This window comes from Mobula hypostoma, chromosome 29, assembly GCF_963921235.1.
Source record: "Mobula hypostoma chromosome 29, sMobHyp1.1, whole genome shotgun sequence".
Lineage (NCBI taxonomy): Eukaryota > Metazoa > Chordata > Chondrichthyes > Myliobatiformes > Myliobatidae > Mobula > Mobula hypostoma.
The window spans coordinates 14,040,706-14,055,842 of record NC_086125.1 but is presented as its reverse complement, the minus strand read 5'-3'; the positions used below and the strand labels follow the sequence as shown (position 1 = coordinate 14,055,842).

At 42.3% G+C, this 15,137-nt stretch overlaps 1 protein-coding gene across 1 annotated transcript in view; it reads right to left on the bottom strand.

Moving 5' to 3' along the window:
- Positions 1 to 2,508: 2,508 nt before the first annotated feature.
- Positions 2,509 to 15,137, bottom strand: part of LOC134339476 (sterile alpha motif domain-containing protein 1-like) — a 94,120-nt gene continuing 81,491 nt past the window's right edge. Inside the window, exons 5-7 of the mRNA XM_063036015.1 lie at positions 12,355 to 12,448; positions 10,757 to 10,868; positions 2,509 to 5,780 (exon numbers count right to left, since the gene is read on the bottom strand). Coding sequence (XP_062892085.1) covers positions 5,631 to 5,780; positions 10,757 to 10,868; positions 12,355 to 12,448 — 356 coding nt within the window. The 3' untranslated portion in view covers positions 2,509 to 5,630. The remainder of the gene's footprint in view (positions 5,781 to 10,756; positions 10,869 to 12,354; positions 12,449 to 15,137) is intronic.

The window sequence follows — 15,137 nt, the reverse complement described above, 5'->3', positions numbered from 1 at the left end:
GGACCCTCCAAGGGAGGAGTTGTAAAGTTTGATGGCCACAGGCAGGAATGACTTCCTATGACGCTCTGTGTTGCATCTCGGTGGGATGAGTCTCTGGCTGAATGTACTCCTGTGCCCACCCAGTATATTATGTGGTGGATGGGAGATATTGACCAAAATGGCATGCAACTTAGATAGCATCCTCTTTTCAGACAGCGCCGTGAGAGAGTCCAGTTCCATCCCCACAACATCACTGGCCTTTCGAATAAGTTTGTTGATTCTGTTGGTGTCTGCCACCCTCAGCCTGCTGCCCCAGCACACAACTGCAAACATGATAGCACTGGCCACCACAGACTCGTAGAACATCCTCAGCATTGTCCGGCAGATGTTAAAGGACCTCAGTCTCCTCAGGAAATAGAGACGGCTCTGACCCTTCTTGTAGACAGCCTCAGTGTTCTTTGACCAGCCCAGTTTATTGTCAATTCATATCCCCAGGTATTTGTAATCCTCCACCATGTCCACACTGACCCCCTGTGCATGCATGCCAATGGCAGTAACATTGAACTTCATGCATCTGTTAGCAGGTGGGCATCAGTGCCAGAGTGCCTAGAGTAAGTGTGCCAAATAAAGCAGCAATGAAAACAGTCAAGAGCAATAAGACAAATGGTGGATAGAGAACAGGGTGATCCTTTTCCCTGAAGCATAAACAGCTGAGGGGTGGCCTCATAGAGGTATATTAAACCATGAGGTGGATGATCACAGTCTTTTTCCTGGGGTAGTGGAGTCTAAAAATAGAGGGTATAGATTGAAGGTGGGGGGGGGGGGGCAGATTTAAAAGGCACCTGAAGGAAATTCTTTTCAGAGACTAGTGGGTATATGGAATAATTTGCCAGAGGAAGCTGTAGAGCTGGGTCAAATGATAAAGTTTAATTTGTGTGGATTGAGAAGATTTAGAAGGACATGGGCCAAACCCAGGCAAGTGGGATGGATTAGATAGACATCTAGGGTTGGCATGGGCTAGTTGGACCGGAAGCCTGTTTCCATGCTGTGTAGCCCTCCGATGTCCATAAATTAGTCAGGATACGGGATGTAAGGAAAATTTAAATAGAAGGGAAAAATCTCTGAGTAAAGTTGCAGGAGGAAACTTGAAAATCATTTGCAAGCATCGAATATGTAAGAGAATAGAGGAAAGATGCGGTTCGGTAACAATAAGGATATTGTCCTGTGGAGGCAGAGCACACAGTAGGCAAACAGGAAAGTTGAATGGTGTTGCAACAACCTTGCACCCAACATCAACAAGACCAAGGAATTGATTGTGGATTTTAGGAAGGGGAGTTTGAGAGAACACACAGCAGTCCTCATTGAGAAGAAGAGGGGGGAATAACTTCACTCACTGCAGTAGTGAGCTGTTCCCACAACCTACAGACTCACAGGACACTTCATCTCATGTTCTCAATATATATTGCTTGTTTATTTATGATTATCATTTTTTTTTCTTTTTGTATTTGCAGTTTTTGTGTTTTGCACATTAGTTGTTTGTCTTGTGTGTGGTTTTTCATTGATTCTGTTGTTTCTTTGCATTTACTGTAAATGCCCACAAGAAAACACATCTCAGGGTTGTATATATTGACATACGTAATTTGATAATACATTTACTTTGACTCTGAACTAATGACATTCAGCAGGCGTATGTGAAGGGAAAGTCAAGTCTGTGTGTAAAATAAAAAACTGAAAATGCTGGATATTTCACATCGGGTCAGGCAGCAGCTGTAGAGTGAGAAACAGATTTAACATTGCCGGTCTTGGGAAAAGTTAAAAAAATTCAACAGGTTTTAATTTACAACAGCAAGTGTGTAGTAGTGTAGGTTTGTGGAGTAATTGGTTTTATTATTGTCACGTGTACTGAGGTACAGTGAAAAACGTTATGGTTGGCATGTTATTCCGGTAGGTCACTGAGGCAGTTAAAAACGAATGTAGAATACCGTGCAGCAGTATAGGGAAAGCACAAAGCAGTTAAACAAATATAGTGGATGGGTCACACTGGGGCACATTGGGAGATGAAGAATTCATCTTTAACATACGTGCAACGCTGATATAAACAGTGCGGATTGAATAACAAGCAGTGGTGGCATTGGCTGAGAAAGACTGGTAAAAGCTAGTGAACAACAAAAAGTTTGTCTGGAGGATGTAATTAGGAGACAATGAATGAATTCTGACATTAATGAAAAGAACAACTGCTATTCACTAGTGCTCTCAAATCTCTCCCCCGTGTCATGTGTAGAATTACACCTTTCAGCTTTTACCGTTACCACTTCCCAACCCCACAGTCCTGAACGTTTACAGAAAGTAGTTCCTAATGACATGTCCCATTATTTTATTTCATTAGATTCAGTGCTGATGTTTGCTTGATAATATTGTAGTGATTCAGCTTGGGATATTTCACGCTGCTAAAGGGTCTGTATAAACGTTGCTACAAATGAATAAGTTATAATGAGAAATTTACAACCAGCCAACCAAAATAATTCTGAATCAATTTTATTAGACATTTTATTTTCATATTGTTTCTTATTGCTTAAAGCATCTCAATTAGCAAGAATAAACTCTAAAAACCCACTTTACCCATTTTGTGCATTCCATTTAAAACACATGGCTTTTATTTTTTATAAATTCAAATAATTCAAACACACTTAAAAAGTTCTGTAAAGCGCACTGACAACTGCTGTTTGCACAAAGGATACCAAGGCTCGATAGCTCAGATTCAATCTGGAATTCAGTCCCACTAACAGGAAAGAGGGCCACATCTGAATGGCTCTAAGCCATCCTTGTATCTCCATATGGAGGTGCATTGCATAGGCTGGAAACTTAATGCCAAATCATAGCACCTTTGAGCAAACAAACTCATTGGAAAAAAGGTGCCTGTAATGGGGCCCTGCTTCAATAAAAGTTCAAGTATAAGAACTGACTGAGCAAGACAATTCTGGAAACTGCGAAGCAAATGTGGAGTGCAAAAGAAAAGCTGAATTATTAACCACCCACGCTAGAAACAAGTTCATGACGCACACAAGTGGCGGTAGAGAGGTTCTCCATTTCATTCCCATTATTTGCTCTTCCTTTTCAGCGATTCCCAAAGTGTGCAAGACTTTCTTTGCATTAGCCTTGCAATGTTTCCCCATCTTAGTAGTTACACCTAGAATTATTTTCTCTTTTGGCACAGGCTAGAACAAGTAGACAAAACTTTAAAAGTTACAGCTAGGCTGTTCTGCGGTGATGTCAGGAAACACCTTGACAGAATAGAGCAAATCTGGGATTCTCTCACAGCTATGAGATAGAGAATCACTCAACCATTTCAAGACAAGGATTGACAAGTTTAGTGGAGAAGGGTATTGAAGTCAGAACTCAGGCACACATTTGAAGTTAAGACACAGTCAGTCGCAATTAAATTTAAATGCAAGAGCAGACTCCAGAGCCTAAGCTGTCTCCTTGTGTTCCTCTGTGAGAATGGGAAAGCACTCAGCCTTCAAGGCGCACATAAAAAGAAGAGTTAATCAAAGGTGTGTCGCCTGTACACATTGCAAAGGGACACGGTGATTATGCTGCATCCACTAAGTTGGCTCTTCCTGAAACCAGTCCCTTCCTTTCAGAGGAGACACAAGTCACTGCAGACTCTAGAATCTGTACAGCAGATGACCTGCTGGAGGAACTCAACAGACTGAGCCACCTCTGTTCGGGGAAAGGAACCATCAACATTTTGAGTCAAGACTCTGTATCAGGATAGGTGATATGGGGTTTTGACCGAAAATGTCAGTATTTCCTTTTCCTTCACAGATGCTGCCTGACTCTCTGAGTGCCTCCAGCAGACTATTTGTTGCTTCCTGTTTACATTTCATTAATGCAATTAAATCTTTGCAACCGAATAATGACCACCATAAACTGGGACTAATTTTTATTTCTTTCAAGAAGTGCTTCTCACATGAGTTTTTATGATGAATTATAGTTAAATCTAATATGGGGAAGTACCCTGTTAATCCTCAGCCTTCATCAGCTATGACTAAAGGCACCTTCTGGTTTAATAATTTTTAAACAAATTCTGACACTGTGAAAGGTAATAAATCTATCAAATGGCACCTACTGAATTGCAAATGAAAACAAATCAGTCAGCTCAGACACATTTAAACTGATACAGAACCAGCGAAAGGTCTCGGAAAAAAAATGCAAACATTTACAAAATTGAAAAGCTAAGTCACATTTTAACTGGGTGAAAGCTTTCACAATAGAAATCTTGTGATCATCTATTCTAAATTTTGCTCCAAAAATTATTAGGAAATGAATTTTAAGCAAGAAATTGTTTAAAGCTGTCACATCTACAGAGCAATATTGTATTCAAACTCCAAGGTGATAACCCACTAGTTTGATTAGGTATATACAAATGAACATCCTGCCAAGTTGCAAATCAAGACTGAATATATTTTCAGATGAAGCAGGATTAAGGAAAACTCTGTACCCATTTTAAATGCGTACATCCTGACCCCAGTTTGTTAAATATGCACACCCAGCCCTGTAATGGAAACTGCCAATGTAAACAACATAATGTAATTATACCCCTACAAGTGGTAGCACAGAAACATAGACGGCTGCAGATATAATCTGACAAATTTACTCATCCAGTATCCATTGAGAGTACAGATAGAAGAATTTATAATAGAAAAAGAGCAAGCAGAAGCAAGATTTATAATATAAATATATTTCTTTTAAATTTTGCAAATTCATTCACAAACACACAGTCCTGCATGTGAGAGCAAGCAGTCATAACCCCTGCTCTCAGGATTTCTATTTAAGGCTTTCATCGAATTTTGGAATATACACGTATCTAATATAATAAAATCTTTAAAAATATACAAGAAACACCAGTGACAACCTAGTAACTCGAAGTAAAACTTCAAAGTGACAAACTGAAGGTGGTGTGAAGATCAGAAGACAAAGCACGGAGATACTGTTTGTAACAATCCCATCACATCTTAACTTGTAGGCTCAATGAAGAGATGTTTATATTCAGCTTGAAAAGTATTCCTGTTATTAGGAAGCTACAACTGGACTGTCAGCTGCTGCCTGACTGTAGGAAAATGCTGAAACTTTTAGATACTATAGGCTGAACATCTGCTCATTTTCCATTGGGCTTTCTGGTTTATTTGGAGAATTCCTCCAAGTGCATTTCACGCTGCCTTTTGTGCACAGATCAAGAAGGATGAAGATCAGGTCCTGCAGAACGGCCATTCTTTAACTTTTGAACAGTATTTCACCCAGTTGCAGAACAGCACACTCACATTAGCCCATAGGGCAATTCCACTCCATCAGCAAAGAAATGAGATCACACGAACAGCCCAACACAGGGAGCATTGCCAAGCCATGGAAAAGATATAACTCCAGTTCCAGGTTGGACAAATAGTGCTAGAAAGTGCTAGACACTTCCCAAACACTATAGAAACCCAACATTTTTCTTAAATGAACTTCTTATTCCTGGCGGCAGTCCCCCTGCCATTTTAAATAGGATGAATTTAGTTTGGGAGTGGACCGAAGTGAGACTGCAGTGAAGAGCGTGCAGACAGTAGCCAGACGAACAGGCCAAAACCTCTGCTGACAGAGGCACACGCTGATCAGCATGAAGGTGTCTCATTGTTAAAGTGATGCAATTGCAGAACCTTGATATGGTATTCGTATATCTTTAGTGCTGGGCCCAATTTAATTGCTAGTCCTGTCAAAACATCATTCCTCTTCATCAGAAGTAGAGACTTGCCGTCGATCTCCTGCAGTAAAGAAGATTAACACTTGTCAGTTGGCAGTGGTGATTTCAATACAATTACACCATAAGCATCTTGGACAATGAGGTTCCTAGAGTTTACATTGAGTTTAAATGCTTGTTCAATAGCATTGTTTCAGCTGCAGCTTTTGGACTCCGGGATCCTAGACCCTCTGAGTCCAAGTCCAACATTCTCCTCGGTCGTGGTTCACAGCATCTTGTGCTGCTGTCGCAGAATCAGAATCGGGCTTCTGTCACTGTCTGACATGACATTTACTGCCAAGTACAATGCAAAGACTCAAAATTACTATAAATTACAAAATAAATAATAAATGCAAAAAACCCCACGGAATAATCAGGATTCACGGATCATTCAGAGAGCTGATGGCAGAGGAAAAAAGCCGCTTCAGAATCCAGTGCAGCCAGTGTAGAGTTTGCAGATCCTCTTGGTGACTGCGTGACTTCTCTCACCATCCCCAACACCTGCTAGTGCAGGAGTGCCAAAAAAAAAATGGGGGCTTGATGGGTTTGCGTGAGAAAGGAAGTTGCAGAGGTACAGTGTAAGGAGAGGGGAATTGAACTGATGGGATGGGTCCCCTGGCTGCCAGGATGGACCCCATTCACACAGTGCTTTTGATAAGTTGTTGATAACTCAGCATCATTTTATCAAGTCCCTCAATAAGTAATGTCTGGGTCTCAACAAAGGCCAATTAAATCATCATCTATACACCCATTGGGACAGTACAAAGTTCAAAGTATATTTATTATCAAAGTATGTACAAATTATACAACCTTGAGATTCATCTGCTTACAGGCAGCCACAAAACAAGAAACCCGAAAGACCCCACTTTAAAAAAAGACCAAGGAACACCCAATGTGCACAGAGAGAAAAGAAACACAAATCGCGCAAACAACAAAAGCAGGCAACAGCATTCAGAAAAAACCTGAGTCCACAGACACGGAGCCCAGAGCAGCAAGAGCAAGCCCACAGCCTCAGCCTCAGTTCAGGGCAAACTGCAGTGAAGCCAGGAGCAGCCGGAGCAGTCTCACAGCCTCGGTGCAGCGGACACAGAAGGGCGAGCAGAATCGGCCCAGCCCTCGCCTCCGGTCCCAGCACCCTACCTATTCAGTCTATCTGGGCCAGCGTTTAAAATGCCAAAAACACTGGGATGGGAGCTCAACGTTCAGGGATATTCAATATTCAGGAGGGATAGACATGAAGGAAGGGGAGGTGGGGTGGCGTTGCTGGTTAAAGAAGAGATTAACGCAATAGAAAGGAAGGACATAAGCCGGGAAGATGTGGAATCGATATGGGTAGAGCTGCGTAACACTAAGGGGCAGAAGACGCTGGTGGGAGTTGTGTACAGGCCACCTAACAGTAGTAGTGAGGTCGGAGATGGTATTAAACAGGAAATTAGAAATGTGTGCAATAAAGGAACAGCAGTTATAATGGGTGACTTCAATCTACATGTAGACTGGGTGAACCAAATTGGTAAAGGTGCTGAGGAAGAGGATTTCTTGGAATGTATGCGGGATGGTTTTTTGAACCAACATGTCGAGGAACCAACTAGAGAGCAGGCTATTCTGGACTGAGTTTTGAGCAATGAGGAAGGGTTAATTAGCGATCTTGTCGTGAGAGGCCCCTTGGGTAAGTGTGACCATAATATGGTGGAATTCTTCATTAATATGGAGAGTGAGATAGTTAATTCACAAACAAAGGTTCTGAACTTAAAGAGGGGTAACTTTGAAGGTATGAGACGTGAATTAGCTAAGATAGACTGGCAAATGACACTTAAAGGATTGACGGTGGATATGCAATGGCAAACATTTAAAGGTTGCATGGATGAACTACAACAATTGTTCATCCCAGTTTGGCAAAAGAATAAATCAAGGAAGGTAGTGCACCCGTGGCTGACAAGAGAAATTAGGGATAGTATCAATTCCAAAGAAGTAGCATACAAATTAGCCAGAGAAAGTGGCTCACCTGAGGACTGGGAGAAATTCAGAGTTCAGCAGAGGAGGACAAAGGGCTTAATTAGGAAGGGGAAAAAAGATTATGAGAGAAAACTGGCGGGGAATATAAAAACGGACTGTAAAAGCTTTTATAGATATGTAAAAAGGAAAAGACTGGTAAAGACAAATATAGGTCCCCTGCAGACAGAAACAGGTGAATTGATTACGGGGAGCAAGGACATGGCAGACCAATTGAATAATTACTTTGGTTCTGTCTTCACTAAGGATGACATAAATAATCTTCCAGAAATAGTAAGGGACAGAGGGTCCAGTGAGATGGAGGAACTGAGTGAAATACATGTTAGTAGGGAAGTGGTGTTAGGTAAATTGAAGGGATTGAAGGCAGATAAATCCCCAGGGCCAGATGGTCTGCATCCCAGAGTGCTTAAGGAAGTAGCCCAAGAAATAGTGGATGCATTAGTGATAATTTTTCAAAACTCCTTAGATTCTGGACTAGTTCCTGAGGATTGGAGGGTGGCTAATGTAACCCCACTTTTTAAAAAAGGAGGGAGAGAGAAACCGGGGAATTATAGACCGGTTAGCCTAACGTCGGTGGTGGGGAAACTGCTGGAGTCAGTTATCAAGGATGTGATAACAGCACATTTGGAAAGCGGTGAAATGATCGGACAAAGTCAGCATGGATTTGTGAAAGGAAAATCATGTCTGACGAATCTCATAGAATTTTTTGAGGATGTAACTAGTAGAGTGGATAGGGGAGAACCAGTGGATGTGGTATATTTGGATTTTCAAAAGGCTTTTGACAAGGTCCCACACAGGAGATTAGTGTACGAACTTAAAGCACACGGTATTGGGGGTAAGGTATTGGTGTGGGTGGAGAATTGGTTAGCAGACAGGAAGCAAAGAGTGGGAATAAACGGGACCTTTTCAGAATGGCAGGCGGTGACTAGTGGGGTACCGCAAGGCTCAGTGCTGGGACCCCAGTTGTTTACAATATATATTAATGACTTGGATGAGGGAACTAAATGCAGAATCTCCAAGTTTGCGGATGACACGAAGCTGGGTGGCAGTGTTAGCAGTGAGGAGGATGCTAAGAGGATGCAGGGTGACTTGGATAGGTTGGGTGAGTGGGCAAACTCATGGCAGATGCAATTTAATGTGGATAAATGTGAAGTTATCCACTTTGGTGGCAAAAATAGGAAAACAGATTATTATCTGAATGGTGGCCGATTAGGAAAAGGGGAGGTGCAACGAGACCTGGGTGTCATTATACACCAGTCATTGAAAGTGGGCATGCAGGTACAGCAGGCGGTGAAAAAGGCGAATGGTATGCTGGCATTTATAGTGAGAGGATTCGAGTACAGGAGCAGGGAGGTACTACTGCAGTTGTACAAGGCCTTGGTGAGACCACACCTGGAGTATTGTGTGCAGTTTTGGTCCCCTAATCTGAGGAAAGACATCTTTGCCATAGAGGGAGTACAAAGAAGGTTCACCAGATTGATTCCTGGGATGGCAGGACTTTCATATGAAGAAAGACTGGATGAACTGGGCTTGTACTCGTTGGAATTTAGAAGATTGAGGGGGGATCTGATTAAAACGTATAAGATCCTAAAGGGATTGGACAGGCTAGATGCAGGAAGATTGTTCCCGATGTTGGGGAAGTCCAGAACGAGGGGTCACAGTTTGAGGATAGAGGGGAAGCCTTTTAGGACTGAGATTAGGAAAAACTTCTTCACACAGAGAGTGGTGAATCTGTGGAATTCTCTGCCACAGGAAACTGTTGAGGCCAGTTCATTGGCTATGTTTAAGAGGGAGTTAGATATGGCCCTTGTGGCTACAGGGGTCAGGGGGTATGGAGGGAAGGCTGGGGCGGGGTTCTGAATTGGATGATCAGCCATGATCATAATAAATGGCGGTGCAGGCTCGAAGGGCCGAATGGCCTACTCCTGCACCTATTTTCTATGTTTCTATGTTTCTATCCCCTGCAGTAGGACCCAGGCCCTGCTGCAGCGATACACTCTGGGCCCGGACCCAGCTGCCACGTTCTGGCCCATACTCCACTTTTCCAAATCGGCCCGGCACTTAGATTGATCCAACCTGGTTTAGGCGGATGGGCTGTAAAACCCTCCGAGCTGATCCCCTGAACATGGAGGGCTATCAGCCTTGATTGGTCAACAAAACTGATATGGAAACAGCAATGAAGAACCCGTCTACACCCCTGTGCGATGGCATTCCTGAGTGTGCAACAGTATTCCCGAGACCCCACCCAGGACTTGCGTGGCTGACAGTCGTTACTGTTATGATGGAGGAAGTCCTGAACACCGCTAAAACCAAAACTGGTTTCTGGAATGGCTGAAGACGAACAGAGATGGAGGATCCTCAGTGCTGCCCTACACGCCAGTGACGTAACGCGCAGTAAGCGCAGCTGCTGTTGTTACTGCCTGTACTGTAGCTCTTGATGAGTAATAATCCTAAAGCTGCCCTGCTGGACGTGGTGAGTGAAACCACGGTAAAGTTTTGTTTTGTAAAAGAACACAAATTTTTCATTCAAAGTCAAAGTGAATTTATTATCAAAGTATATATATGTAAGGGTCTGTTTTCAAATAAATAACCCCTCTTGACAGCTGGTTATGTTTATGCTGGAATCTGCAGTGTTCCCTTACATATTTAAATCTGCACCCATTTTAGCTAGTTATGAGCCAATTGTTTAGGTGGCGCTCTCCTAGTAAAATATTATTTTGTAGCAAGCAGCGTTTATAGTTTGCAATGGAAGTCTAACAGCCCGCGCGTGGAATCCATTTGGCAAGAACAGTCAGTCGTAAATTAACTGGAGCTTCCTTGTGATAGTATTCTTCTGCGTCTATTGGGCACAAGGCAAGTATTTTTAATGGGTAAAAGTCATTTCAATACAGAGTTCATGTAAGTGCTTTAACATCTTCAAGAATTCATTCAGAAAATAGAACCATTCATCAATTTAGTACCATAAAAGCTGAGAGAGGATTTCATACTCACTTGGTCCTCGAAAGCAACAGCTTGCTCTGGAAATCCTGCCTCCTTAAAGTAATTCACCACATCAGTGATGCTCCATTCAGTCGGGTCTACTGACTTCCCTTCCTCTTCTAAGCTGTTGACAGAGAAGCCACAATAAGTCCTTCCTAATACCCTCATGTTTCACGCTTCCATCAGAGCCTGACAGGAATTGCTTTTTAATGATCATAAACACATATAGGGTACATCATAGGGTCCTGATGCAGGGTCTTGGCCTGAAACATTGGCTATTTATTCCCACTCCATAGATGCTTCCCAGCCTGCTGAGTTCCTCCAGAAATTTGTGCGTGCTGCTTCTTAACAAACTGAGATGTGTAGGTGAAGGAGTGGTTACCATTGTGAAAACCAAGCTAAGAAGGATCAAAAGCTAATGGAAGGGGTTAACATTTAAAAATAAATCTGCCCATGTCAATGATCCTAATCCTACTGCGGTACAGAGAAAGAACTCATTAGGCTCAGGGTTACTTTCCAGACACCGAGCTACAGCTCTCGTGTAGCTGACAGTCTGCCTCTCGCTTCAGCGTCACTCAATCATGCCAGCAGGACGCAGAGTCAAATCCCAGATGTTCATTTGCATCTCCAGCTGGCTCTGCATCAGGTTTCAGACTTTGAGTCACAGCCTGCATTTTAATTGGGGTCAAACTCTGGATGTCGAGACTAATTCACTCTCAAGCTAAGGGTCAAGGCCAAAGTATTCAATCACCATCTATATGTGGTTTAAAATGAATCATCTGTGAATTCCTTATAAAAAAAAATCCAACAAGGAGATACAGGAAACACAGAAACTATACAAAAGAAAAAAAAACATACAAGGGAAAACTCAATAGAAGTTGATTATAAATTGTGTAATATTAATTTAGATTAAAACGTGGACTTTACAAGTTATTCACTGGATAATCCCAGTTAATTATTTAACAAAAGGGGTACTTTCATCAATTTGATTTACTACAAAGTTATGTTTAACATGGCACATCTCTTCAAAGCTAACCTTAGATGTTAACTGGTGTTAGCAAAGGAAGACTGTAAATTTATCATTGCTTTAAACATGTCTTTACCCATCCAAAGTAGGACAGACTCAGTAATTTGATGTGGTTCAATATCAGAGGGCATGTACTGAAGGTGAGAGGGGGTAGGTTCAAGGGCGATGTGAGGGCTAAATTTTTTTACTCAAAGTCACGGATGCCTAGAATGTGCTGCCCGGTATGGTGGTAGAGGCAAATACATTAGAGGCTTTTAAAAGATGTTTGGATAGGCACATGGATGTAAGGAAGATGGAGGGATATGGACACTGTGTAACTTGGCGGGATTAGTGTTTGAATGTCTTTGATTTCCTTTTACTTGGTTTGGCACAACACTGTGGGACGAATGGCCTATTCCTGAGCTGTACTGTGATATGTTTTATGTTCTATGTAACAACCAGGGGCACTGCTCTCGACTCATCTACAGACACAGAACATACAATGTGCCCACTAATTATTACTGGATTATAGATGGGCTAGGGCCATTGGGATAGGTAGCAGCAAGAGTACTAGAACACTGAACTCTGCGAGTGGTTTACTTACAGGTGTCTGTCTGAGGGGCCATTCTCTTCAGGGACCATCTCTACCGGAGAAGCTGATGGCGTAAGCAGACACGAGGCCCCACCAACCTCAGGAACTGTCCAACAAGAGTAAAACACAAGTATCAGACACTGTGCAGCAGGCCCTGATCAACCATAATGGCATACATCTCCGGCTACAAAGCCTCAGGCAGTGAAACAATGAGACTGTGAACTGCCACAGACTTCAAGCACTTAAACAGTGCCTACAGAAAGTATTCAAACCACCCCCCGCAGAAGATTTCATGTTTTACTGTTTTACAACATTGAATCACGGTGGATTTAATTTGGCTTTTTTTGACACGATCAACAGAATTTCGTATCAAAGTGAAAACAGATCTCTACGAAGTGATCTAAACACAAAATAATTGATTGCATAAATATTCACCCCTTCAAGTCAATAATTAGTAGATGCACCTTTGGCAGCAATTACAGCCTTGAATCTGTGTGGATAGGTCTCTATCAGCTTTGCACGTCTGGACACTGCAATTTTTCCCCATTCTTCATTACAAAAATGCTTAAACTCTGTCAGATTGCAAGGGGATCGTGAGGGAACAGCCCTTTTCAAGTCCGGCCACAAATTCTGAAGTGGCTTACGGTCTGGATTCTGACTTGGCCTCTCCAGGACATTAACTTTGTTGTTTTTAAGCCATTCCTGTGCAGCTTTGACTTTATGCTTGGGGTCACTGTCTTGCTGGAAAACAAATTTTTTCCCAAGTTGCAGTTCTCTTGAAGACTGCATCAGGTTTTCCTCCAGAATTTCCCTGTACTTTGCTGCATTCATTTTACCTTCTACCTTCACAAGGCTGCCAGGACCTACTGTAATGAAACATTCCCACAGCATGGTGCAACCACAACCATGCTTCACAGTAGGGATGGTGTGTTTTTGATGGCGTGCGTTGTTTGGCTTATGCCAAACATAGTATTCCGTCTGATGGTCAAAAAGATCAATTTTGGTTTTATTAGACAATAGAACCTTCTTCCAGCTGACTTCAGAGTCTCCCACATGCCTTCTGGCAAACTCTAGCCAAGATTTCATGCGAGTTTTTTCCAACAGTTGCTTTCTCTTTGCCGCTCTCCCATAAAGCTGCAACGGGCGAAGCACCCGGGACACATTGTTGGATGTGCAGTCTCTCCCATCTCAACCACTGAAGCTTGTAATTCCTCCAGAATTGTCGTAGGCCTCTTGGTGGCCTCTCTCACTAGTCCCCTTCTTGCAGGGACATTCAGTTTTTGAGGATGGCCTGCTCTTGGCAGATTTACAGCTGTGCCATATTCTTTCCATTTCTTGATGACTGACTTAACTGTACTCCAGGGGATAATCAGTGACTTGGAAATTTTCTTGTATCTATCTCCTAATTTGTGCTTTTCAATAACCTTTCTGCAGAGTTGCCTGGAGTGTTCTTTTGTCTTCATGGTGTAGTTTTTGCCAGGATACTGACTCACCAGATACAGGTGTATTTTTACTACAATCAATTGAAACAGTTTGACTGCACACAGTGAACTCTATTTAACTAATTACGTGACTTCTAAAGCCAACTGGCTGCACCAGTGATGATTTGGTATGTCATTTTAAAGGCAGTGAATACCTATGCCATCAATTTATTTTGCGTTTTATATTTGTAATTAATTTAATTCACTTTATAGAGATCTGTTTTCACTTTGGCATAGAAGAGTCATTTTCTGTTAATCAGTGTCAAAAAAGCCAAATTAATTCTCTGTAATTCAATGCTGTAAAACAAGAAAACATGAAAACTTCCAAGGGGATGTGAATAATTTTTATATACACTGTACAGGGAAATCAATCCACTGAACATGCCAGCTTAGATCAAGTACAGGACAGCAAGCCCACTTATTGAAAGAAGAGGAGGAATAGGAATAAGACTTGGAATATTCAGATTTTCTTTTCATTAAAGTGACTTGATATATATATTTTCTAACCTCTTAAAATTCTAAATGTTTAGTGTAAATTTGTGCTTATTGACTTGAAGTCTGACAGCTTTGTTGACAGATAAGCTTTGAGGACTGGCTCAGCTGAAGGTCAAAGGATTTTTTTCTGGACAGAACTTGCTACGTACAATCAGATCAGTGCTAGCAGTGCTGAAGGAGTTTGTACCAGGGACTGGTTGAGAGTGCACAACAAACCAATCTGCAGAAGATGACAACTGATAACCTCAGTTTATTGAACATAACAAATACATTAATAAATTACTAGTAAGAACCTCCCAAATACAACATTTCAGATACCCACTCCAGTGGAGATTGAAGGAACTGGGTTGCACTTCTCAGGACTGGGAAAACGAAGAGGAGATTTAATAGAAGTGTTCAAAACTATTCAGAATTTAGAGTAGTTAATGAATTTCAAGGCCACTTTCTTCTTAAGGGCGGGGGGGGGGCATGCTAAAGGCTTACTTTGCAGTGCATCAAAGCGCAATTTGGCTTTGGCCACGCTGCAGCTGAATCTAGAACTGCTGGAGGCTCAGGACACCCAGCATGACCGAAGGGTCCTTACAGCTTTCCTTCTGTGTGTTGCACTATTGCAGTGCCCATGAAGCAACGTACTACATGGGTTTGCACAGGGTCGGGTACTGAGGGAGGAGAAAGGTTTAGTGGGTGTGTTGGGGATAGTGGTGGGAAGCAAAGGCCACGTATGGAGGTGCATCTGGGGAGGGGGGAGAGGGTTGACAGTGAGGTTTGGGGCAGAGGCAGAAGGTGAGAAGATAAATACGGGATATTCCCTGTGGGGTT